The following is a 25,717-nucleotide window of genomic DNA, read 5'->3' on the forward strand; positions in this document are numbered from 1 at the left end:
TACGGCGCACTGAATTCAAAAAGAGAGGAGAGCTATGAATGGAGAGAACATGAGAGTGAGGGGATAGGGAGAAAGATGTCTCCTAAATGAAATTTAGGTGAGGGTGGGATGGAGGGAGCCTGACAGAAGAAGCTCTGGACCCTCTGATTTGGTTTGAGTCGTGAAGAAAAATGTTTGGGTTCAAATTATGATGGGGTTTTTTTTGGCCATGGCGGGAGATGGATGCCTGATTCATAAGTTGCTCGGACATCACATCTGTGGTTGTGTCTGGTAGGTTTCATGTTTTGCTCCCTCTCTTTCTGCCTCTTCGCTGAGTGTCTTTTCAGTGGATTACCAACAGGGTAATTCGGTTAGAGGGGAGCTGTGTGGACCAGCAACTGATGCACAAACATGCTTTTGTAGGAATTCATCAAAACGCCCCACACATGCACAGCAGGCAAAGACAACAAAACAACAATTTAAAAGTGGTTTTACAAGAATATACATAAAAATCCACTCTGGTTCTAGGGCTAGTGTAATCACATTTTTCTTCTTTAAATAGGACAAACTCAGTTCAAACATTCGAAGTTTAATTTGTCTCTGGCTTAAAAGCATGAATTCCCATGACTGAAAATTAGAAGTGTTTAGAAATACTGGAAAAAAATAGCAAGCAAAATTCAGCTAAAAGTGCAGATGAAAGTTGCAGAAGTATGATGATACTTCATTTGGAATGCCTGATAATATGTCCATCCAGGATAAAACAGTGGCAGCGGTTTCTAGCTCAAACGTTTGTTAATAACAGTAACAATGTATATGGTAATTTATCCTGTCAGGAGGATAACATCAGGAAAAATACTGTATGAGAATAGGGGGTTGGAAACCTAACCAACCAGGACTCTACAGAGGTGCTTTAAAAGCTCTGTGTTATGATCTGTAATTCACCATAGTGGAAAAATACTGTTTATAATGAAACGATTTATTTTCTGTTGTCATTCTGACCACTATTGGTACTCTGATACACAGAGATTGCATCAACAACTGTGACACCATAACAGTCTACTTTATATTAGCAAACATTGTAGTGGTTGTACAGTTCTCACCTTTTTCCACATTATGTTTGTACTTTACTTGTGAGGGGTTAACTGCACTAAATCAGAGTACATATTATCAAGAAGACATTGTTACAACTGAAGTTAATTATTGTGGCAAAACATGCATAAGCATTGTTCAGTATGATCTGCGTACATTAGCTGATATTTTGTACCAATAGAGGACACAATGTTAGCCATAGCATGAACTGTGTTATACTCTCTTCCCTCAAGTTTGGGTTGTTCCTGTAAATGACATAATCAAATTCTCTCATGATCCTGGGGCAAAAAGCAACAGTTTTGTTGGTTGAAAAGAAACCTAGTCTCTTCAACTGTCTGACACTAAATATCTAGATGACATGCCATCATACAAATAAGTCAATCATGCTTTTTTAACTACAAAAATCTTTTTCCAGAAAGTGTTCTTAAAATTACTTCTTTGTAATACAGTGGATATGTTGATAGGATTTATGCATGGCTTATACTTTCAACATTTATTGGTTTCAAAGCTCTAATATATATGCATCATAATAGTATTTTCCTTTTTCATAGCTTTGTTGTGATTAGAAAAGTTGATAAATATGAAACTGACTCGTGATACTAATTAATGCTGTGCATTCTGTCCACTGCTCTTATCAAGCTGTGAAAAGATGAAGGCAGATGACAGAGGACACAGAGGAAATGTTTGCATGGTCGGCTGTCAGGGACTCTGAGATTTGTTTAAAGCCTGACCTATAAGGCACATTTTAAAGGAGGAAAACATTGTTTTATAACAGCCTAATAAAAACTTAAAATCTGTAAAACTTTCCCTGAGGTCACTATAAATAAGAAATAAAAACCATCAAAAAGGTTACACTTTCTGTTTTGTGTATAAAATGCTGAATCTGCTTTAGCTCATATTTGAATTGTTGCTTATCTCAAAAGTAACAAGCCTTGCGTGACGTGAATTGGGCATGAGGTCCGTTTTTAAGTGTTGCTTTGTGTCTCAGAGGCTTTAATGATAGAGGGGCGAAACGTGGGCAGATTGTTTTAAAACTATTAATCTTCCAGCACACCCAACACATAGCCCAATCAAAAAAAAATTATGACTTCAATTTTGAAAAAAATAAATAAATAAATTATGATTTAAAGACCTTTAAAGATTTTTGTCTGACTGCCTAGAACATAAAGTAAAGTAATGCTGCCCCTTCCCTACCTGTTGCTGATGGGTCAACTTGCTGACAGAAAGCTACTACACTTCTTTTCTTGCAAGAACTTCATATTTAGCCATTGCCATAATTTTTGCTCAACACAAAGGGACAGTGATGGTTTGGAAAGCAAAGAGGCACCTTCAATATGAAGGTAGTGCCATTCTACTACAACAGGAGGTCATCTGGTATGCCTGCTAAGCAGATAAATACAGAGTACTCGAACAGATAGGAACGCTCACAGAGCTAAACCTGCTGTATGGAGCATAGCTGGGCAGCATTGGCCCTCGCCCCATCTTTTGCTGCACACTGCTGTTCAGCTAACACATTTCTTTCACTGACAAGAAAGTAAGAAAACAACTGTTTGGAAAGTATAAGGGCATTAAAGAGCTGCCATCCATCACTGGTGCTTGCAGTTTAAATTCAACATTTAAACTGTAACACTTCCTCTCTTTTCCTCTCAGTTACAGTTGATGTAACTGTATGCAGAGTTACTGAGGTGCTTTCCTTGTGCAAGAGGCGGGGTGCACAGTAGACAGGTCACCGGTCCATAGCAGGGCTTTCTCTGGCTGTGTAGAGCATAGGTAGGATTGCTGTGCACTGCCAGGCAGCTGGCTAAATGAAGACTGCTGCATGTTTTTCTTGTAACCAAGACAAGAAAAATTTAATTTCCATTATGGGGAACACAGCAATCTGCAAGCTCTGCCCAGGCAGATAACTGACTAATCAACCTGCTGATATCAGACTGAAAAGCAAAAAAACATAAAGGTTAGATATTCTGCACAATAATCACTCAAAAACTACCAATAAACTTAGCAAGTATTTAATATATATTTGGTTCAATGCATTAATATCAAAATGATAGTAAAAGTTAAAGTTTATTAATTTATTCAGAATAATATTTCATATTATTTTGGATAAAGTACTAAGAGTAACTGGTTTTCAGTTTTAAATAAAAACATTTAGAGCATATTTTGCACTTTGGTTTCAAATATTCTTTTCTTACAGTTTTAAACAATTAGGCTGCTCTTTGTATAATTTGAAGTCTTTTTTTTAGTATGAGTTAGAGTCTCAAGAAGCAATTCTCACTCATTTTTCCTCCCTCTTTTTGTTTGCAATGATACTTTCTACAATATACTTTACCACTCTTAAGACAAACTCTCAGAAGTTGATTGTTTGTTTTCCATCTGTAATAATTCCTCCTGATAAGTAATAAATAAGATGGTGTTGTGCTGTACACTTCTGGTTAACACGCAGGGAGCTGAACAGGATTGCTGTTATCATTCCTGAAGCTCTGTGCCATTACAGTTATAGATTTTTCCCTTTGATGGGATAATTTGGTCTTTATATCTCTCACAAATGAAGTGATCCTCAGCGCTCTTCACACAGCTCAGTGTGCAGGTCCTCATTTTCAAATACAGCTAATTGCATTCGAAAGGAATCAATGATACTTTGGCGGTGACAATATCATTCTTTTAATGTCACTTAATTTCCTGGGTGAAATAATTACATCAATAGCCTGGAACCCATTTCTATCTTTCAGCATGAATTAATCTATTAAGGGCAATAATTACACGTTTGTAATGGATAGGTTTTTGCATTCAGAGGAAAATGCAGACAGGCTTCCATTGTGCGCCTGCATGTTGGCACTGTCCTGAGTGTCATTCATTCAGTTTATGAATTGCACTGAGGTGCTGAAGGGGAATAAATAAAAAATAAAGGCATCTCTTATGCAGCTGCTTTCTTGTGCGGTAGCCCTCCCTCTAGTGGAGATGATGGAGCTGCATGGTTTTTGCAGTGTGGTTTACAGCTGAGAGAGTCAGTCAACGCTGAGAAATGAGGACAAAAGAAAAAGTGATTAATTAATCTCAAATCTCCCTTTAATCACAATTCTTAAATGTAAGCGTCTACAGAGGACGGTCAGTATGCTTTAAACCAGTAATGTCCTCTGTCTGTTATTATTGCACTGAGAGTGAAAATCATCAATCAGTAAGTTACAATTCACTTTAAAAAGTAGATTGTTGGTCTTTGCATAACCATGAATGCCTAAAGATTTACATTAAGAGAAAGTCAGAGAGCTTGAGAAGACAACATAAAGGAATAAGGAAAGACTAAAGTGTCATGCATTGTTTGTGTAACAGAGGAGGTTGCATGATGAAATCAGTTATATTAAAAAAAAACCCTCTATAAAATGTCAGAAAACGTATGTTGCACATACATGTCCAACTCTAAAGGCCAAAAGTCAGAAGAAACGTTTATTTCAAGACTAAATTTGAATACGGTTTTATGAAAAGTAGAGATGCACTGATTAGACATTTCCTGGCCAACACCGATTATTTTTTTCGTTTGAGGTTTTGCCAATTGATTTTGACCAATGGACATGTTTTGTTCTGCAGACTCAAACCCATAATCGAGTGAGAGGAAATTGGCAGCAAATTCCTTGATTAGACAGCAGTTTTATTACACTTACTGTATAGCCCATTTCTCCTATTTTTATCTTTGTGTGAATATCCATGCTTTTCTCACTGTGGGGTAATAAGTGATATTTTTATTCTAGTCTGTCTGACAAAAATTTAAATTTCTAGTTTTTATCCAAATTTTAGGATTAAACTATTATGTTAACTAAACAAGCATTTTCTACTAAAGCCTGAACAGCATCGACTACTGATATATTGTCAATTTCTGATGAAAATTTACCAATGACACTGCAAGGTCCTACAATATTGTTTGGAAGAACACTGCAAAAAAGGCAGCATTATTAACATTTACTAACATACATACTTCTATAGTAAATATATTAAAGATAGGCTTAGAAATATACACATTTACATTAAATATTTAATAAAAACAGAAACCTTGGAACCAGATTGGTTTTAGGTCTAGCAACGCCCTGCTATATACCAGGCTAGCCTGTAAATATTTATTTGAAAAAAATATTTACAAAAACTAACAAGTCTGTCACTTGATACAGTAACTGTGATCTCTGCTGCACAGACGCGACACTGCAATTGGTCTCTTATTTATTCATCAACTGTGGAAACTGACCGAGTGCCTGCCTGCCTGCAGCACTGATCTGTCTGTTCTCACCTCCCGTTTTCTCAGGTGAAAACCCACCCACCACACAATGCTCAACCCCGGGCAGAGGTAAAAAGAGAAAAAAAAGAGGCGAAACTAACTAAATTAGAGTGCAGCAGCTGCTGCAAACACACAGGAACATTGCCAGAGAACGATGCAGGTGGAGGGAAAAGTTTTATTTATTAAATAAATAATCAAAGAAACAGAGAAAGATAGAGACGTTTGCGTCAGAACTTTTGCCTGATCTTGAACCACATTTGACCCGAGCTCCGCGGATTTGGAGGTGTTTGGTTCAGCCGCAGGGCGCGCACCGGAGGAGGAGTTCACCGTGCGTCTGCGGTGAGCGGCGGTTAAACGGCGCGCTCAGACGCACAGACGGAGCCTTACCAACAGCTGCACCTGAAGACTCCACTTTCACACAGCCAGTGCGCAGCCTGTGCTCATTGCAGCCGCGGCGGGGATGGGACATGACCTGTCCGAGTAAGGTACACATTCATAACACATTCGACACGTTATGTGAAGATTTTTTTCCCCTTTTGTTTTATTTTTTCATGTTTTCTCGCGTGCATTTTACACCAATTTAGGTCCAATTGAGACGTGTAGAACAATACTTTCCCCCTGGGAACAGTAGCTGATTTATATTTTCGGTTAGACTTTTTCAGTGTACAGCAAAAGCTTCAGTATATTTATTTATTTTTTTTACAGTTTAGTCTATAGCTATTTGCTTCAAGAAGAATTACTTGTTAGATGCGTAAAATATTAATCAGAATCGTGCGACTTTATTTATAATAGCCTACGAGCTTTCAGTGTTTCTGTTTAATAAAACTCAGCTCCAAACGTTAACAGTGAAACTTAACGTGATTAGAGATGAGAAGGTGTTCAGGTTTGAACTTTTCATCTATTCTTATTAATCAATCATCTTTACTTTATTGTTATTCCAAATAACTTTGAATACATTTTACGCCAACATTCCAGAGTGGTTCCTTTAACTGGAAGTTAATCTTTTTTGGGGGAATTATCATTTTAGTAACTAAAGTTGCACCTATAGCAACTTATAACTGGCAGATGCAGATTCCTGCTTTCTACTGATTTCTATTTTTAACTCATTAAGGTTTTTCTTTTTTGAGTACAGTCAGGCATCCAAACAGAGCCGATCCAAGGTTGTGTGAGGCCCTAAGCAGAATTTTATTAGGAACCCCCTCTAGTCAAACCCACCCTCCATCATAGCACTTTTTTCCTCGCTTTGCATTGCTCATGCTTTTACAAAAAAACCTCATGAGGCAGAAATGATTGAATTAGCAATAAATTATTACTCTGTTAATATCAATCAAGCTATGAGGTATTTACTTAGTATGTTTGCTTAATACATGTAGAACTTCTACATTTAATTTTTCTAAGGTGCCTCAAGTAGTGATACAGTTTGCTTACACTTTCTGCAGATCCTTCATTAAATATGAGCAAAGAGAAAAAAAAAGTTCTGCAGATACTTGGATGGAATTAGTAGTTTTATTTCAAGAGCAAATGACGGAAACACAGGATTATCCCCAGTTTGCATAAAAGCACATGTTCCTTGCCTTTATTTTTTAAGTTTTATTTTTATTAAACTTAAGACGGTGCATCAAAGTATATGTTATTTGTTGTTGCGCCTATTGACTGGTATTGTGGGAGTTTTGAGTTGATTATAATGCTTCATGATTTCTAATGACAAACAATTTAATAATTAAAAACGTGAAAAACAGCAAAGAAAAGAAATCAACAAAATTTTAGATATTGACATGTTTTTTGATGCCAGAATTTAAGGTGCTGCAGAGCTATTCTTTTTTGTATCTGGCCCGATGCTGTAAAATCAACTATCACATGGTGATTTTACATACAGTATATGTAAATAATGTGGGGAGCAATGACAACCACAGCAGGGATCTAATCCTTACGAAGCATGAAGTCGTTTAAAAGCTACAGCAAATTTTTAGTAACTGAATTTAGCTGTCAGTAGGAAGGTAAAAGTTATATAGAAACAAACTTTATTTTAAAAGCATTGCTCTTTATGATTTTTTGGATTTTGAAGTCATTTTTTTGCAGAGCTAAGCCAATAAACAAATCCAGTTTTCTATACTTATAAAACACTTTGTAATCTGAGAAAAATGTAATTGACTCCATATGAATCTCAATAGAATTTTCCTTACTTTAGTGGCAAAAAGAGAGCAGCTGCTGCATGATCTGTGTCAGCGTGGAGGCTGTGCTGCTGCACATCAGTAGGCCTGTGATGATCAATAGGGACTGCGTGATGTTTTTGCATCGATTATGGAAACGTGAGCCGATGAATGGAACTGGATTCCCCTCCAGGGGGTTTATTCTGTTCCTGTTCAGCAGAGAAAACTGAACAGTAGCAGAGCGATGCCACACACTGTTTTTTTTTTTTTTTTTTTTGCATGAATCTCCTAGAGAGCGGCTCTTCCTCGCTCTCTCATACCTTTGCCGTAGAAGCCGGGCAACGCTGTCAGGGCACCTCGTGAGTTTCTGAGAAGAGGGCAGTCTGCTGTTTTCCTTTGGCCGGACTCAGTCGAGTGTCAGGATGCCATGGTAAGCTCTGTTCCTATAATGTGGGGATACAGTAACACGGAGACCCTCGCTGACTGTGAAATGCTATCTGCATTCTCTGCATTCTTACTGAGCTTGATCAACACTGAAACACAGGCGCTTCTAAAGCTGGGGTTAGAGTAGACAGAGCTGGATTTTCCGCTCCTTTGGAGGCCGATCGGGCTTCCATAAGAGTATGACTTATGGCCTGAGATCATCTCTCACAGGTGGGGAAAGCTTTACAATGGTTCTCTCACATGCAACACCCAAAAATACAGCTAAAGCCCACAGTTCAGTAAAACATTTACTGGGATTTGTTCTTGAGCTTGTAGCAGGTAAAGTAAACCGATCTTCTCTCTGGACCTTTTAGAAGCTTCAGGTTGTGTCAGACTTGATTCTCTTTGGAGAAGCACCAAGTGAGCGGATGTTCAATTTTTCATTTTATTCATAAAAAAAAAAAATCAGAGAAAGAGGTCACTAAATGCATCAATCAACAACATGTACACTAAAGCAATTTTTGTTATGTTGAATAAAAATCTGATAAATAATTTGGAAATAGGCTTTGATGCGTAAGTGGAAATAAATTTGCAATGTCTTGTTTTTCTGTTGGATACTCCCTCTATAAAACAACCAGCAGAACATATTTTCTTCAATGTGTCATAGTCATTAGACAAATAAAATTCTAAACTGGTCAGACATTAAAGAAACTTAGCTTCAAAAAGACTAATAAAACCTTGGTTCACTTCTTTCTGTAAAACAATAACATTTAGAGTTGAAGTAAACTTTTTTTTGTAATTTTTTACTTCTAAGTTTGGACATACAACATTAATTACATGTTCTTAGCTGGCTTCATGATGTCTTTTCATCTGGATTTACAGTACTGTAAATTATCATTTAGTCTTTTGAAGTGTTTAATCTGTCTGCCTTAATATTTTACTTAGTCCTAAAAACTTTTTGTTAACTTTAAAACTAACTTGTTAAGTTGGCACAAAGGCTAAATCTGAATCAGCAAGATTGTCTTCAAACAAGACCAGAAATTACTATCTGCTTGGGAAAAGCCTGATTTCTCCATTTTTGTTGAAGCATACTGCTATTTAGAGGTGAAACAGACACTTGAGCAAACATGGCTTCCTGTTTTAGACTTGAATATTTGACAGATCTCGCTCTCTTTATGACGCAGTCCCCTCTGCAGCAACAGTACTTTGTGTCTTTCTTTTTATTGTACTTCTAATAGTTTCCTCCCAAGCAGTCAGATTCTTTTGTAATATTTAAAAGCTGATCTATGGACAGTTTTGTTGTTTAACTATTTGAATGTTGTAACAAACCTGCATCACATTTTCTCCCTTTTTTGCTTTTCATTCTTGGAAAGAGTACAAAAAAAATTCAATTGATTTAAATCAGAATCAGCACCAGGAATGTGAACTTGAATTGGTCCTCGAAATCTGTGCAAGAGTGTTACTGTGAGTTATTGAATCTACAAAAATCTGTAAAATCTTCAAGTATCTGGACGCATAAAAATACATTTTTGTGAAATAAGAAAAGGATGAGAAAGTATTTCCACTCTCTGTTTTAAAATCACCTGCATCTATTTGACTCACAGCCTTGAAGACTTTTTCTATGTTTCAGATTAAAACGGAGCTCTTTTTGTTGCATCGCCATTGTCCAAGCAATTCGGTGTTTTGTCTACATGCATGTGAGCTGTGTTGTTGTATGAGTGAGCAAGCGATCGTTCGGATCCCTCCTCCCCGGAGCTTCGCCGGCCCCTCTGTCGCTTTAAGTCCTGCCCCTCGGAGCCAGCCAACAGCAGCTGTTCCATATTCATCAAGCCCTTGAGTCTTAAAGAGCCCTATCCCGAGCATGGAAAGAGTCATTCCTCTCGCTCGCACTCTCATGCTCTCTCCATCTTAACGTTCATCCTGCTGCTGCCTGCGCTCCTCTGTCTCTCACCTCCCCTTTTTACCTCTCCGTCTATCTGTCCCTCCTCCTCTACCCCCTCCTTTCAGCCTCTCCCTCTCCCTCTCTCTCTCGCTCTCAAATTCTCTTACATACACTCAGACACACACGCCTTCTCTCTCTCGCACACTTATATATATATACATAAACACACACACGCCACACACATGCTCACGCACACACACCCGGTTCATCAGAGCCCAACATACCTGTGCAGGCTGTTGGGGGGGGGAGCGCGGTGCCGGAGGGGCTCTTTGCGGCGTCGTTGTCTCTGAGGGTGCTGTGCTATCATTTGGGGAAGAAGCGGGTCTCAGTTGTTTTCTCTTTCCTCTTCCTCTCATTCCTGGAATGCTAAAACTGGACTGATGGACATTTCCGAACTTTGTCTTCCAGACCCTCTCAGCTATCATAACCAGTAGGTGCAGCTTGTTTCTCTTTTCCACCTTTCACTTTTCTGTTTAACCCAGCTGTTGCATTGAACTTTTATTTCCTTTTTCCATTTTTCTTACTTAAGTTCACTGTTCATCTTATATTTTTGACATCCCTTGAACCAAAAAAAAAACTTTTTGTAATTAAAATTGCAGCTTTTCCTTTTTCGTCATACCAACTTCTGTAAATATTCACTTTTTTCTGTCTTGAGGGATTTTAATTCAGGTTAGACTTGACAGCAGCTTAAGCAGGTGCACGTGTCTAAAATATTTTGTAAGCATCTGTCTTTGTATGTAAAAGTCTCATTTGGAGCGTGCCTGATTGATTTACTTTGCACCACTGAATCGTACGGGTCCCCTGTCCAGTTGGGTTAAAAGCTTGTTCGCTGATGGCTTTGTTGCCCGAGCCGTCCGCCCAGGCGGAATGAAAGTGATATTGTGAGGAGATGAGATTAGTGTGAATGCTTGGAATTGGAAAGGATGAACGACACGGAAAAATGTACGTTTTGTGAGTTGGGAAAAAAGGAACGGAAAGCCTGAGTAACCTCAGCAAGCCGATAGATCTGTCCCAGTTAGCGGCACGCTGTGCAGGCGAGCTGCACCTCCTCACAGCTCCTGGCTGCTGCTGGGCCACACTGGTTTTCTAACTTCATCAGCCCACCAGTAACTTACACTTAAGACTTAAGACTAAATAAACTGCTTTTAGGTGTGAAAAATATGAATCTATTTTAAGAGAAAGTTACCAAAATTATTTAACTAAGCAAAAGAAAAAAAGGTTTTTGCAACCTTTTGGTTTTTATTACACTTAAAGCTAGACTACTTGTCTGTGCAACATATGAAATTCACCAGGAATGTTTAGAGATTTTACTCTTTTTAGTGTATTAATTTTCTCCTTTTTGTTAATTATTGGGAGGCTTTTTATCATAACTTTTAATTACATAGTAATTTTTAAAACTGATATTTAATGAAAATGTATAATTTTGTTGCATATCAGTGAAACGGTTTTTGTGTGTTTATTTGACCTTTTACACCTGTGCAAATGCATCAGATTTCTCCCTTAATCTCCTTTATGTTTTCTTTAAATGTAACATAAACATAAATCACAAAATTTCTTTAACGTTTTATAAGTTTAAATGCTTTTTGCCTTCTAATGTTTGAGTACTTTTTACCTTTTAACATAAACTGCTAAAATGACAACTAAATGAGCTATTTTCCCCAAGGTTTATTTTTTTATTTAAATATTTTTCCCCACAAATGTAGTTTCCAACTAATATTTAATGAGTATTTATTGCTATTAAAGAAAAATAAAGCAGTAAAACTTATGTTGTTTGCAGTTGTGTTTTTTTTTTCTCACAACCAGTATTTAATTCTGAATTTAAAACAAATATTTTAGTTAAACGTTGGCAAATTAACTTATGAAATTATGAATGATGTTAAATTAATAAGAAAAAAAATCTGCGTAGAAAACTTATCAGATTTTATAAGACAGTTTTTACTTGTAAAATGGAGCAAATTTCTTTTAGGTTTATAAATGTGCCACAAATAAGGGGAAATTGTAGAAAATTATAAATATTAGAAATAGTTTTTATGATGATTCCTTTAGCATTGAAGAAGGCTTAATTTAATAAAACATGCAAATTTTAAATTTATAATTTGCAGTTAAAGTTTGATAATCCATAAGCCCCCTAAGAATGATTGTTTTTGAAGCCAAGTTGGAATATTAGACTTATTGTTCTCACCGCTTCATGAGAAAAGACGCCTCCCGTTTTATATGGAAATTATTACCCCTGACCTGACGACTTGTCCACTGTGGATCAGCTGATCTGGGGAAACCTCTCCAACTCTGGACGTAAATTTTGTTTCAGCAGTGTCTCACTTTCGCTGGTGTTTTCAAACTCTCGCTGAGGGCTGGATGTAGAATGATGCTTGGGGTAAATGATCTCTATTGGAGGTTTTCGCGCCTTGCAGTTTGCACATTACTGTGGTGGAATCTCTATAAAACACTTTAGATTGTCTCGAGGGCGTCGCCACTTTCTGGGCATCAGACTGAAGTAAAGTTTTTTTTTAACACACTAATATGCAATTGTACAAAGCCTGTAGTAGAAATTCCATAAAACATTCATATATTACAGGTTTATAGTTACAATTGAGTGTATTTCCCACTGTAATTTAAGATTCTTTTTAGTGCTATTGTTTCTGTTAAGTTAAAAGTAAATATCTCATTTTTTTCTTTGAGCATGTGAGTGTAACTGGCTCATTGCAGCGGTTGTTCACACTGGTCAGAAATCCGTCATGGCTGCAAGTGTAAATTATTTGCTGCTTGCTCAAACGAAAACAAACAAAAAAACAAGAATTGAGCAGCAGTGAATCGGGATTTTACTTCTTTCATTCCTAAACATCTTTCAACACCCACGCTTTCCTTTATCCCTGGCACAGCCACTGCAATAAACTAACAAGGCTATCCAATTTCCCGTCTTGAAATAAGAGCTTTTTAATGTATTTTTAGAGAGGCAGAAAGAAGTTAGCACGCAGTGATGAATTAGATTTCAATTTATTTGACTTCATTCCCAGCTTGCTGCATTAGAGCCTGCAAACAGCCATCTCTGGCGGTCCGTCCGCTTGATTCTTATTAGGTTTCAGAAAACAAGGCGAGGGAATTGCATTAGTGTATCTTAAGTTAAAAGCTCCTTGCTCTTTGACCAAGTGTTTCATTGTTATTGGGTTAATCAGATTTTTGCTGTCTTCATGGAGATGCTATCGCAGGTTAGAGGCAGTGGTGAGTAACCAAAGCAGCCGCGCTCAGACACTATCCAGATGGGATCAGCTTACGGTAATTTGGTTTCAGAATACATTACCAGAAAAGCCTCCTGGACGAGCATGGCCACCCCACTGCAAGCCAGGAGCTGCTGGTCCCTGTGGCCAGGCCGTGGACTTGCTCTGGTCCACCTGTCGCTTTAATCTCCCACAGCTTTTAGGACGATTTCAGATGTTTCTTTTGTGCTTAAATTTGAGATTGTTGTCCAATTCTAAATACTTCTTCCTTGTATCAACAGGGCTTTGTTGTCCAAATCATTAGAGAGATTCCTGAGTCCAATGGCCACGCTGGAGACCTCTCATTTCTGGTATCTAGTATCATTACTCTTACTGTAAAATAGGCATGGGCAGGGAAGAGATCCTCAACGTATGATAACATAGTGTCAAATTACCACAGATTCACGAAAACTCTAACCACAATTAAGGGGGTCTAATTGTTTTCATATAAAACAAAAAGGCAACAAACATTCCAGCTGCTTCTAAAAGATCTAACATATTGATTAAAATAATCAAATGTATAACTTTTAATTGTAAATTTGGTTTTCATACCTAGACTTTTGAAGAAAAGCATTGAACAATTTTTAAGTAAACATGCTCTTTAAAGAGCAACACAAGAATAACAAGTTCATGTTGGCTTAATTAGTCAGTCCATTGGTGGAAGAGCCAGCAGTCAGCTGCTTAAATGACATGCCACTCATAGCGAACATGCTATATTTTTTAATAACATTACCTTAATAAGCGAAGAGATGAGGCGTATTTAGTTCCCACATCAACAATATAAGTATTTTCAAACAGCTGAATTTATTTTTGCTGTTTGCAGCTGACTGGCAGTGTGCAGCATTAGGTGGGTTAGGAAGAGTGTGGCTTTTTCTGTGCTCCATACAGCTGAATTAGGTGGTTAATTAGTCAGGCTATCAGCATGCAATGAGCTGCTTAGCTGATACGGCGCTCGTAGGTTGCTTAATGTTAAAAAGCATGAAAAGTACATTTTGACAACTTACAAAAAAACTAACTTTTTCAGTTGTGAATGACTGTTTCTTTCACAATTTAAAGAAACAGCCTTGCACTGCTATTCATAAACTACACAGTTTTTGAGGTGTGTTCTTAACTGCAAGTCCATCTGCTTTTTAAGATACACTTACATTTTAGATTTTACAGGTATCTAAAAAAATAGTTCACTTTGTTTTGGTTGCCAAATAACTATATAAAAGCATAAAACCACTCTTGACATAGACAGTTTTTGTCACTGATTAACAAAGAAAACCCTTCCAGAACACCTAAATGTGATTTTAGCTATTTATGTAGTCACATGAGGTTCACAGGAAAACCCTGAGTAGAATTACAACAGTGTTTACATATTGCAGTGTTTACACAGAAAATAAAAATGTATGCCATAAACAGTCATTAAATTCCTAAATTTAGTAGTACTTTCAAATGCAGAATATGATGCATTTGAACTTTTTGTAGTTCTGTTCCTCATAAAAAACAAGTAGCTAGTTACTTGCTAACTAGTTGGGCTATCTGCTGAAGTAGTATGCATCTTGATATGTATCTCACTTGTAGTTTTCAAAACAATGTTACCCTTGGTGATGTCACCAAAAATATTTCCAAGCTGCTGAAATTGTCCATCTTTTACTCAGTGAAAATATTAGTAGCCCTCTTTCAACCATCTGACCAACAGTGTGCAGCAACAAGTGGGGGAGGGACTGTACTGTGTTTCTTCATGCTCTGAACAGCACTGAACAGAAAGATACATAGATGTATGACCTATTCTTGCTGTAAAAATTACTCCAAACTCGGGATAAAACAAAAATAGTTAGTGTCTTGGCAGTTTGTTGTTGGCAACTTTTCTGTAGCCTCAGAAGCATCAAAGTTCATGCTAACATGATGGTTTTCCCCTTGTCATGTCGAGTGGTTGCTTTAACAAATGCAGCATAAATCCGGCCAGTTTTTTTTTTTTTTTTAACTGCCTTTTATTTTACAATTATCTTAGTGTTGTCATAACATGCCGCCTCCTCAGATCTTAAATTTGCCCTTTCCACCTCTTGGCGATTACCTGCCTTCCTTCTTTGATTATTTCACAACACCCACCTGCATGGAAACAAACAGCCTCTGCTGAACTCGCCCCCTCTGGATTTCTCGCCCATGGTAACCTTGGACACCTCCACCGCAGTGTGAGAATCTGTTTAAAAATAACCAGGTCCATTAGTCTAGAAAGGATAATGCTAGCCTATGTGGGCTCTCATGCCCTTGTGGCAGCAAAGTGCTATCACTGACACGTTGCGTCAGCACTTCTTCCTGTTGCTCTAACGCTCAAGGGCTCCTCTTTAGTCACTCACACATGCATATGTGCAGGTATTCAAACACACAAACAGCAGAACCAAAGCTGAAAAGAAAAAAAAGTGACAAATGAAGTGTTTTGGTGTTGCATAAGTAAAGTTTGCATTACTTGTAAAGACTGAAATCTTTTATAGAGTGTTTGTCTCTGCAGTTCCTGTAGAAAATGTGATGTAATGTGGAGTAACTACATGGGTGTTTATCAGCGGAGGCCATTGGTATTGAGCAGTCAGTTGTTTGAAGGTTATGTTTCAAAGCAGTAATTGAAATGCAAAATAACATTAGGATCGATGGTTAGCTTTGTTTATTTATGAAATCAATATTGAAACCGTCCATCACAGTAGCAGCTCTGATTCTCACTGACAGCTTCACCAGGTCCTCTCTGCAATAAACTGCAGCTACTGCGGCGTTTGTTGCCATTATTTCAATGTCTGTGTTAGAAGGTTTTAAGGTAGCTACAACTCAAAGCGTGCAAATGGATTTTATCAAAATTAAAAACTAATTGAAAACTAGGCAGATTACCGACATGAACATACACTCATATATTTTCAAATTTCAAAAACATTTTCCATCTAAGTTACTGTTTCAAAGCCATTTTTAAAACAATGAAAGAAAAAAGGCAAGAGTCAGGGTTCATATAGTGCTGTGTGGAACAACACTGCCCCTCCATCTGTTGCTGCACACTGTCGGTCAGCTTGCTGAAAGAAAGCTACTGCACTTTTTCTCACTTTTTCTTGTAAACAACTACAGTCATGTTGTTAAAACTTAAGGAATGCCACTGATGATTTTCATTAAGTTAATGTAATTTTAAAACTAAGAGAGAAAATTCCAGCATTGTATTGAAAGGACTTTAAACCATTGAACTGACCTGAGAAAATAACTTTGAAACTTACCTTGATACCAGTAACAAGCTAGTTGTTGTGGCTAATGTTTTCACATCCACTTTGCGGGTGTGCTGTTGCTAATAGAGGCTCATCATTATTTTAAAACACAGCTGCAATTCTGCCAGCTGCTGCTCTGCAATGCTGAAGTTTAAATTAGATTATTATGGCTGAATTATAATTTTTTAATACCATTTCATTGATTTAATTTGAATATATAATAATTTGTAATAAAAAATCTTATGACTTTATTGTGACTTTCTTGACATTTTATGCACCTTTCTGAACATGTGTGTTGTTGCTTTGTGTAATATCACCTGCCTTTATCAAATATCAAATATATCATGATCGTGTATATTATGATCGTTCGAAGTGTGTGGGTGTGACGGGGTGTGTGTGTCCTCTCTTCACTAAAATGCAGCCTTATTAGTATGCAGCAATTAATCAGTCATATATCAAAATACTCAAATTCTGATAGGTGATACGCAGGTAAAATCCTGAAAAATCTGACTTTTTAAAAAAAAAATCTTGTTTATTAAGTGCACCAAATGTAAAACTCTATTTAGATTCACCTTTTTGAGGTTATTGAAAACAATGCCAAATTTCAGTTCATATGGTTTGGAGCATTACTTCCTATAATTTAAATTCCTTAATTTTGTGTTGCATTCAAAAATACGACATCTTTCCGAAGTGTGCTGTGGATTTTCTTTTATTCGTTTTAGTCATTAAATAAATTGGAGCCTTTCAAAATTGTATTTTTCCCCTCAGACTTCAAAGACAGCAAGAAATGGGCAGCAGGCAGGTAAAGCGCGATAGGTTTTGATACCTTGCCTACAGCACTAAGTAGAGTGAAATGATGACACCGAGTGACTGACTGTTGAACCTACGACATGCGTTTGGATTTCACCTCCCCCTCCTAAAGGCAACGCATTAATTCAGGAAATCCCCCCAAAGTTTAATTATTCCTGAATGGTGTTGTGGTGGACACAAGCGTATAAATCAGTTAGGCCCACCCGCTTTTTTTTTTTTATTACCAGCACTATTTATAGAGAATGTGTGGCAGCTGGTAGAGATGAGCCTGTAAAAAAGCTGGAGGCTATTGCTGTGACTGTGTCGACCGCTGTAGCGTGTGACAGTCATAACAATGGAGTTTCTTTAGTAACAACAGTGCTCCACGGCGTTGTTTGAAATGTGCGCTACAGAATGCGTCCTTAATGGCAGCAATGAAGTTGCATTTCCAACTGGATTAGCATGTTATATTATTATTTTAACGGTTCCCGTGAGCTGCGATTACGCAGTGTCTGTGAGCTTTTGCAAACATTGACACATCTGATTGTGTTTAAATCTTCACCTGATAAACCTGCAGCTTTTTGGCCCACTAATATTGAACAATTTATTTGTGTGTGTGTGTGTGTGTGTGCGTGTGCGTGTGCGTGAACTAGTTTGTCTTTTTATGTTTATATCTTCTTCCACAGAGAGTAATTTATTTGGGGGTGTGGAGAGATTGGGTCTTTGTCTTAAGCAGGTAGAGTTTCCCCCCCTAAACAAGGACGGCCTATCAGAGGAAGATTAATGAAGTAATTTCATGCATGGCTCTATGCCTTCGTCCTCCTATATGCACAGTGACTGTGTCTAAACCTGTGATTTACATTCGACTGTGCTAAATAGCCTTAACCCCCTGTAATAATATTTCTCTGTTTGTGACACACACACACACACACACATGCACACACTGTTAAAACTATTCAGCACAAGCAAGGGTTTCCAAGAACTTTTTGATAGAATTAGCTTCTTTCTTAGATTTTTATTTGATGTTCATATTCATTTTAAGTTCAAGCTTCCATAATTCACATTTTGAAATGCTGCTGTTTAAAAAAAAAAACACTACTATTTTATGAGTGTTTATGAGTGTTTTATGTATATTAGAACCTTACAAATACTGTAAAACTTTCATTCCTGTAGTTTAAGGTCTTTTAAATAGATGTCAGCGAACATGTTGGAATGATGGAGCATGCAGTACCACAGTGCTGCCCCTCCCACAGTTGTTGCTGTACTACATTCATGCCTTGCTAAAAGAAAGTTTGACTGTTTCCTTTTTAAAGTTTTTTTTTGTAGACATGGCTTGTAAAACAAAAGAGTGGCATTGCAGAAATGTGCAACCTTTGATTTTGTTGCACAATTAGCCTGCTACCAAATCCAAAATGGCTCCTGCCGGAATCCCAGAAAGAGGGAAGATTTATACAACTTTAGCAACATGAAAGTTGTTTTAATTGAAAAACACAACAAATTTAACCATGGTTTCTTGTGAATGCATAAACACACACTATGGAGATCAGCTAAAATGTGTTGTTTGTTCAAATAGCTAGGCTTTGAACGCTCAGAAAATTTGTACTGGGGCTATTATGATGACGATATCGACTGATTGACTCACACTTTCCTTTTCCATCCCAAAGTTTTCTCCCAGACTCTTGAGTTTTACCAACTTGGTTGCTAAGATCTAGATCAGGTGTGAATCTTAAAGACAGTCCTGTCCCATCCATCTGGCCTAAAGTAATTTTTGAGAAGAAGATTTTGAATGCTTGATTTCTGAAGTATAATCTTGCATCCAAGCTGTCCTTCAGGGTGGGGTTTTGCTCACTGAAATCTTTGTTATTGTGATCTCATATTTTGTAGCTTTGTTTTCTAAAACAATCACTGCAATACGACATTTTTCTACTGCAGGTAGATCATTTATGGTAATAATTTAACAGAATTTCACTTCAAAATATCTAAATCATCCCTTCAAAGTTTTAAAAGTACAGTAATCAAGTTACAGGCAGTGGGTTTGTTAAGCAGCTGAATATATTGTGGATCAGAGTGATTGCCACGAGTATGAGCAGCTGTTACGTTATTATGAGCAGAAATGTAATACCACATTTAGTAGGTGTATTTTCTTTAATGTCATAAGACCGGGGTATTTTCATACTATGAGAACCTCATGTCTCGCTAGAAATCACCTACAAATGAAAGACGTATCGGCAGATTGATTATCTTCAAATTTTGTAATTTATCACACAATCTGTCTAATCTAAGAATTATTTTAATACTTTTATGTTGAAATGCATTCCAGCCAATCTGAAGGGAAGCACATTTTATCATTTCTTTGCCTTTCCTATAAATTATGAAGTGAGGGTTTGCCAAAAGAATGTATTGAATGTATTTGAAGAGTGTATTGGGATTTGATGACAGTGCATAACATCATAGTATAAGATTGTGCCTGGTGTTTTTATTATTTTCTTTATTTATTCAACAAAAGTAAACATATAGATATGTAAATTTATCCATGTTTGTTTCTATTGGTGTGGACACATCTTTTTTTATGATTAATTCTTAATATAAAAGATTATTAATAGAATAAATAACTTCCATAAATTGTAATGTCTGCGACAGACTGGCAACCTGTCCAGGATGTATCCCGCCTCTCGCCCGGAACGTAGCTGGAGGTAGACACCAGCAACCCTCCCGACCCCATTAGGGACAAAGGGTGAACAGAAAATGGATGGATGGATGGAATTGTAATGTCAGTTTTGGAAGAATGCTTTCAACTGAAATTACAACCAATAATATTATTTGACATCACTGGTGTTAATGAAATCTGTTTGGTTTGGCAAGCTTTGGCAGAAACAATCTTATTCCAGTTGGGCGTAATTACTTTTCATAGTTTTTAAAGACACCGCCCATTTATGTTGTCAAATTAAACCATGACTGTGCCTCATAATGGATGTGAAGAATGGTAATCTGTTTTAATGAAAAGGCAGCATTAGAAACTTGATCCCAAATGTACTCTGTGGGAGGCTAGGTCTTTCCTTTAACATACAGTTTGATGAACAGTTCAATCCTGCAGAGAATTTTTTTCCACCGGGGTTGCATGGGCAGCGCGTTAATTCCTTTCTTAGACAATCGCTCCCACATTTCCCGCACTGACAGTAGGTCTATCATTAGCCGACTACTTCCTTCAACATCCTGAAATCAGCCCCCTTAGACGAACAGGATCTGCCCGGTGCGACCCAGACAGTTTACGTCAGACAAACAGCAGCGCCTGTATCACAAGAGGACCTTTCTTTCCTTTCCAGTAGCTCCTCTGATGGAAGGAGGCAGGAGGGATGGATCAATAGATGTGATCTGCTTCTGGGCCGGCTGTGTCTCGTGGTCCTGCAGGAGCGTGGGGCTCATGTTGTCGCGGTGGACTGAGCTCATGGCTTTTTAAAGACTATAATGACATAACTATGAAGCAGCTAAATATAATCCTTTGCTGCAGTCCTTAAAAAAAACATAATTATCCAGTCTGCGGTCCCCTCAAGTGGTAACCCTGTACATGTCCCTAGCTTGCCCACTATTGATCTGGGACCCTCCTTTCCAGTTGTAACAATAAACACTTCTTTCTCTGACTCTTTTTTTCTCTTTGCTTTAGAGACGTACCAATCAGATTTTTTGTGGCTGATACCAATTTTTGATTTTTACTTCTCTCATTTACCTTTTGCTGATTTCAATTTTGGTACAGATTTTTTTTTAATATTGGGAATGTGGTGAAAATGTGTTGCAGATTCTTTGATAGAGGTAATAGTTTTAGTTTCTCATATCAAGTCAAGTTTATTTCTACAGCACATTTCAGCAACAAGGTATTTCAAAATGCTTTGCGTGATAATATAATACAGCAACCAATTATAAAACAAGCAATAAACATTACATGTTAGTAGCATGTATTGATAACTTTTGTAATTTTTCTTACTTTTATTTTTTTATTGATTTTAAAATCAGGTACAAACACAAGGAACAAAAAAGCCCAGTTAAGGCTTCCACACACAATAATGAAAACACACAAACCAGCAAAAAAAAAAAAAACTAACAAAAAAAAAACATTAATAAGAGTTAAGGTGCAATTAGTTTCCTCCTTCAGTCCGTGTCACCTCACATCCACTCCAAGCTCAAAAATGTGCAAAAAAATAAATAAAATAAGAAAAGATTTTCTTATTTTATCTTAAAAATAAGATAAAATAAGACTTTTATCTTAATTAAGACTTTAGTCTTAATTCCTAAGACTAAACTCTTAGGAATTAAGTAGGAAAGACTTCAACTACATCTGATTTGTAGTTCAGATCGTGAATCAGTTTTTTCTAAGAAAGGTTGGCAGATATCTAAGTAATCCACATATTCATTGTGGGAAATGTGCATTCAAGTGTCTTTTAGCTTTAAATCCTAGGTGTTTTAAGTTTTGATGCATTTAATGAAAAAGAGAAATTTAAATTTAATCAGGGGTAATCATATGTTTCAATCTCCGTCCGACTGATCGGTGCATCTGAACTTTTCATCATGTTTTCTCCTTTCTTACTTTGTCTTCCCGCTCTTCCTGATACCAGTTTTTTTTTTTTACCTTTCCTTTTGTTTGCCTCTATGGATCTGCACATCATAAATCTCTGTCAGCTTCTCCTGAGTGTCTGGCATATCTGTTAATAAAGAGGGCCCTCCTCTCTTTCAGGTCCACCTCTCCTTCCTCCTCCTCCCCTCAGTCATCTCTCTTTGCCAGAGCAGGACTAATGAATGAGAAACTCCAAAATTAGAGGCCTCTCCGTCATAGATTGGATTGGTCCCTCTGGAGTGCCGGGTTTGCCTCCAACCTAACCACAGCCATCAAACCAACTCTCCTCCCCCAATATTTACATTTTTTATATTCTGTATTTAGCAGAAACATGCATTTGAACACACGTTCATGCTCACTGTCCCAGGAGTAATTCAGCCTCGTATTCCCCTGATGGTCTGCAACTTGAAATCAGAGAAGCAAAATCCAGACAGCATATTTTTGGAGAATTGCACGCTTTTAAACATCAAACGGGTCCATAACAAAACTGCTGGCTCTTGTGTTAGAACACAACTCAAGCACCCAAAGATGGTATGCACCATCTCTAAATGTATATATTTATTCCAAGCTCAGAGTCTGACAAATTTTCTTTGATTGGTGTTTACCAGGTCAAATGCTGAAAAAAATAGTTTTTTCCTTTTCGTTTGATAAATTAAAACCAACAACTCACACAATTTTCAGTTAATAAATATATCACCCAATAGCATTTTTGAGTCTATTAAAAATAATAATAATAAAAAAAGAGTTGAACTCGGAAACACTTCTGATTGGTGACAGGTGGATTAAATACTTTAAATCTGCAGCTTTTGGCCAGCTTTTTATTCTAGCCACCGAAGTAAGAGCCCCCATCATTTTTCTGCAAATGTATCAGCCAACTTCTGCTTCAATTTAATAAAAATCAGTCTATAAAAAATAATTTTGTAATTACTCCTGTATATTTTCTCTCTATAGTCCTTAGATTAGAAAAAAAAATCACAGTCCACAGTTCACATCTCGAAGAAATTGGGAAGTTTATATCAGCCAGGGAAAGCTTGATCAGTGCATTTTCTTTTCCTTTTCTGAGGTTGTGAAGATTTTGGGTCTCGTCCGTCCCAGAATTGACGCCCCTCCTGTGCGTGTTGGAGCGCTAAAAGGTACCGCTGGCCCCTGGAGGAGAGGTCAGCCTGGCAGCTGCTTGTGTGTCTGTCTGTGGTGGGGAGCTCTGTCAGGAGCTAATTGAGTTCGTCCTACCAGCGCTGACTCTGGGGCCAATGGCTTATCAGGCCACATCGCTTGAGGCCCTCAAGACAGATTTGCCCCCAGTTGGGGCATCTGATATCACCATCGCCCTGCTTGCTGATGTCAACCCCCACCATATAATTCCCCCCGCACTTACACAGTCTGGTCAGGTAGCAGGGATGTGACACACACAAGTGTGAAAAGATGTTTTTGGGACATGTAACAAGAATTTCTTCACTGTTCCAGCTGGATCTCGAACACAGTTTTGGTTGGTCAAACATAAAACAAGGTGAAAGAACTATTTCAGTGTCCTCCTCTCTGCGGGAATACTTTCAAATTGACTGTAACAAATCGTGTTCATGCCGATGTTCTGAATTTCATTCTCAGGTGAGAAAGAAGGAGAGAGCTCCACAGTTCTCCTCCTGGAAGCTGAGGAGCTGCAAGTGTAGTATGAGCTGCCAGATCGTTAGTCCGGCTAATCCCGGCCGCAGTCGCACCGGCGGAATGATATTAGGGATCTGAAATGCTGTTAGGAGGGCCAGGTGGAATCAGATTAAAACCAAACTGCGCACTGTGCGTTTACAGGGCCCATAACCTTCTACTCAGCATGAATTTTGATCGGTACAAAGGGAACAAAAGGAGGAGAAACAGAGAAAGGAAAAGACAGAGGGGAGATACTGTGTCTTAGAAGAGAGCCGTTCCTTTGGGCAGCCAGGCAGCAAAATCTGAAAAGGCTCTTAGCTCGAGGAAGGAAGAAAGAACTATAGATTTTACAGCATCAAGTCTCAGATAGTTCAGCAAACCCTTTCCTGTCTGTTCTGTCTGTGCACCACATGAGCTAATTACTACCTGCCCCCACATAATGAATTATTTATCAGGACTATTGCTGCTGTCAAATAATTTAATGCTCATAATTCATTTTCCGCTTACAATTGTATTTATAGATTTAAATTGGTCCTGTCCTGCTGGAGATTAGAAATATTTATAGAAATATTTTAGACTATTTGATTAATACAGCAGGTTTAAGTGGTTAGTATTCGCTCAGCATCATTAATCAATATAAGCGAGCTTGTTAAAAACATAAGCATATAGCGGTGGTGGTAATGTGTCATACCAGAATGAGTTAAGGGGTTTCCAGTCTGCACATTTATTATAAATGACCACGTTGAGCTGGAGGGGAAACAGTTAAGACACTTATGCAATTATGCTAAGTGTCACCCTGAGGATGGCCTTTGAACCGAGGTTAAGCTCACTCTGAATTTGTGAAATAAAAGCTAGATGGAGCCATCTTGTGCTTCTGCGTTTTAATATATTGCCTTTAATAAGCCGAGTGCAGGTGGCCTGTCGTGCAGGTGCACATATCCATCTGAGACATAGAACATAAAGCAGATGAACACATAGGTGCATGTTAATTTATAGGGATGTAATCTGCATTCATTATCAAGAGCAGCAAGGCCCATTTTAGAATGAGATCTAAGGGATTAACAATATTTGTGACTGCAGTAACGCTAGAGAGTAAATTATGAATTAGAGCAACCAAAAACTGCAGTAGAGAGGCAGCGATGCATCAGTTTGGAAAGATTTGACCTGCTGATTCTGAATTTAGACAATTTCTGTCCAGGATTATTATTAACAAAACATGTTAGTCAATTTTTTGGTTAAAAGCATAAAAACATCAACTACACAACTTTATAATTCTTTATTATTTAGCACACCTGAAAATGTATAAAATGCATCCTAAGATTAGTTTTAGTGGAAGGACCAGTAAAAATAAGTAACAGTTGTACCTATTTGAAAGAAAAAGAATTCATCTGCTAGTATTTGTTAGAATGCCAAATCATTAAATCATTTTATGTAACTATTACAGGAGCCTGAAGTCACTCTTCTGTTGTGCCACATCCATAAGCGTTGTTGTCACACAATGTGTCAGAGAGAGCAGTTGGCATTACAATGCTCTGCTGTAAAAGCAGGTTTTACTAATGTATTCAAATCTAAGGCAAAACATTTGGAAATTACATTTCAAAGTGTCCTCCGTGTCAAAAATGAGCAGTTAGATCACTTAACATGATTAGCAGTGGAAACGTTTCATCACGTCTAGAATTAGTAAAGCCATTTCTTAATTGTGAGAGTTTACAAATTTTGACAAAATGTTAGAAATAATTCCGAAAGATGAAAACTGAGAAACTGTGTTGTGATAAGTTAAGCTTCCTGCTGAAGCTTAAGTCATAAACTGAACAGCTGACATGCCTCTGTGGAAAATTCACTTCCTTTCTTCTGTCTTCATTGTAGATAACTCATCATACTGAAAATATATTCTTCCTTCGGTAGTAACTTTTGAAACAAACAATAATCAGTCAGAATGATCTCTTACTGCTTGGTATGACCACATGCGTTCACAGATTGGAAAAAAGGTCAGATTTTTAGCTTCAATCACTGGTCAGGCGTAAAATCGTCTGATTTTAGTTGCCCGCAGATTTCTTGGTGCATCTCCACTAAATTGAATTTAATTTCTCTAATACGAAAAAGCATGTCTGTTCATTTTTATACAGTGAAGGCATTTTAATGGAAGAAGAATTTCAAGACTGCTCAGACAGAAGGGCTTATAACCACAAGGTCAACAGATTTAACAGGGGACATTTTTTATTATTTATTTTAGCAGTTAACCTTTTTGTGAATTTCCAGAAGTGGTGGGCACCCAGAGCTCCGATGAATATACATGACAGCAGGGGAGGGGAAACCCAGGAAAGAGATTTAATTTGACACGCTGACCCCCATCTCCACGGGC

At 37.6% G+C, this 25,717-nt stretch overlaps 1 protein-coding gene across 8 annotated transcripts in view; it reads left to right on the forward strand.

The window, feature by feature from the left end:
• The first annotated feature begins 5,460 nt into the window (after positions 1-5,460).
• esrrb (estrogen related receptor beta) overlaps positions 5,461-25,717 on the forward strand; it is a 56,558-nt gene continuing 36,301 nt past the window's right edge. Inside the window, exons 1-3 of one of the 8 annotated variants that reach the window (XM_023353248.1) lie at positions 5,782-5,814; positions 7,772-7,909; positions 13,341-13,409. In XM_023353248.1, the coding sequence (XP_023209016.1) occupies positions 7,902-7,909; positions 13,341-13,409 (77 nt within the window). In that variant the 5' untranslated portion in view covers positions 5,782-5,814; positions 7,772-7,901. Of the gene's footprint in view, positions 5,815-7,762; positions 7,910-9,763; positions 10,275-13,340; positions 13,410-25,717 lie in introns of those variants that run through there. The other 7 variants (XM_023353252.1, XM_023353249.1, XM_014476207.2 and 4 more) reach the window with 7 other exon arrangements.

The sequence above is a fragment of the Xiphophorus maculatus genome, chromosome 19 (assembly GCF_002775205.1).
Source record: "Xiphophorus maculatus strain JP 163 A chromosome 19, X_maculatus-5.0-male, whole genome shotgun sequence".
In the NCBI taxonomy this organism is placed as follows: domain Eukaryota; kingdom Metazoa; phylum Chordata; class Actinopteri; order Cyprinodontiformes; family Poeciliidae; genus Xiphophorus; species Xiphophorus maculatus.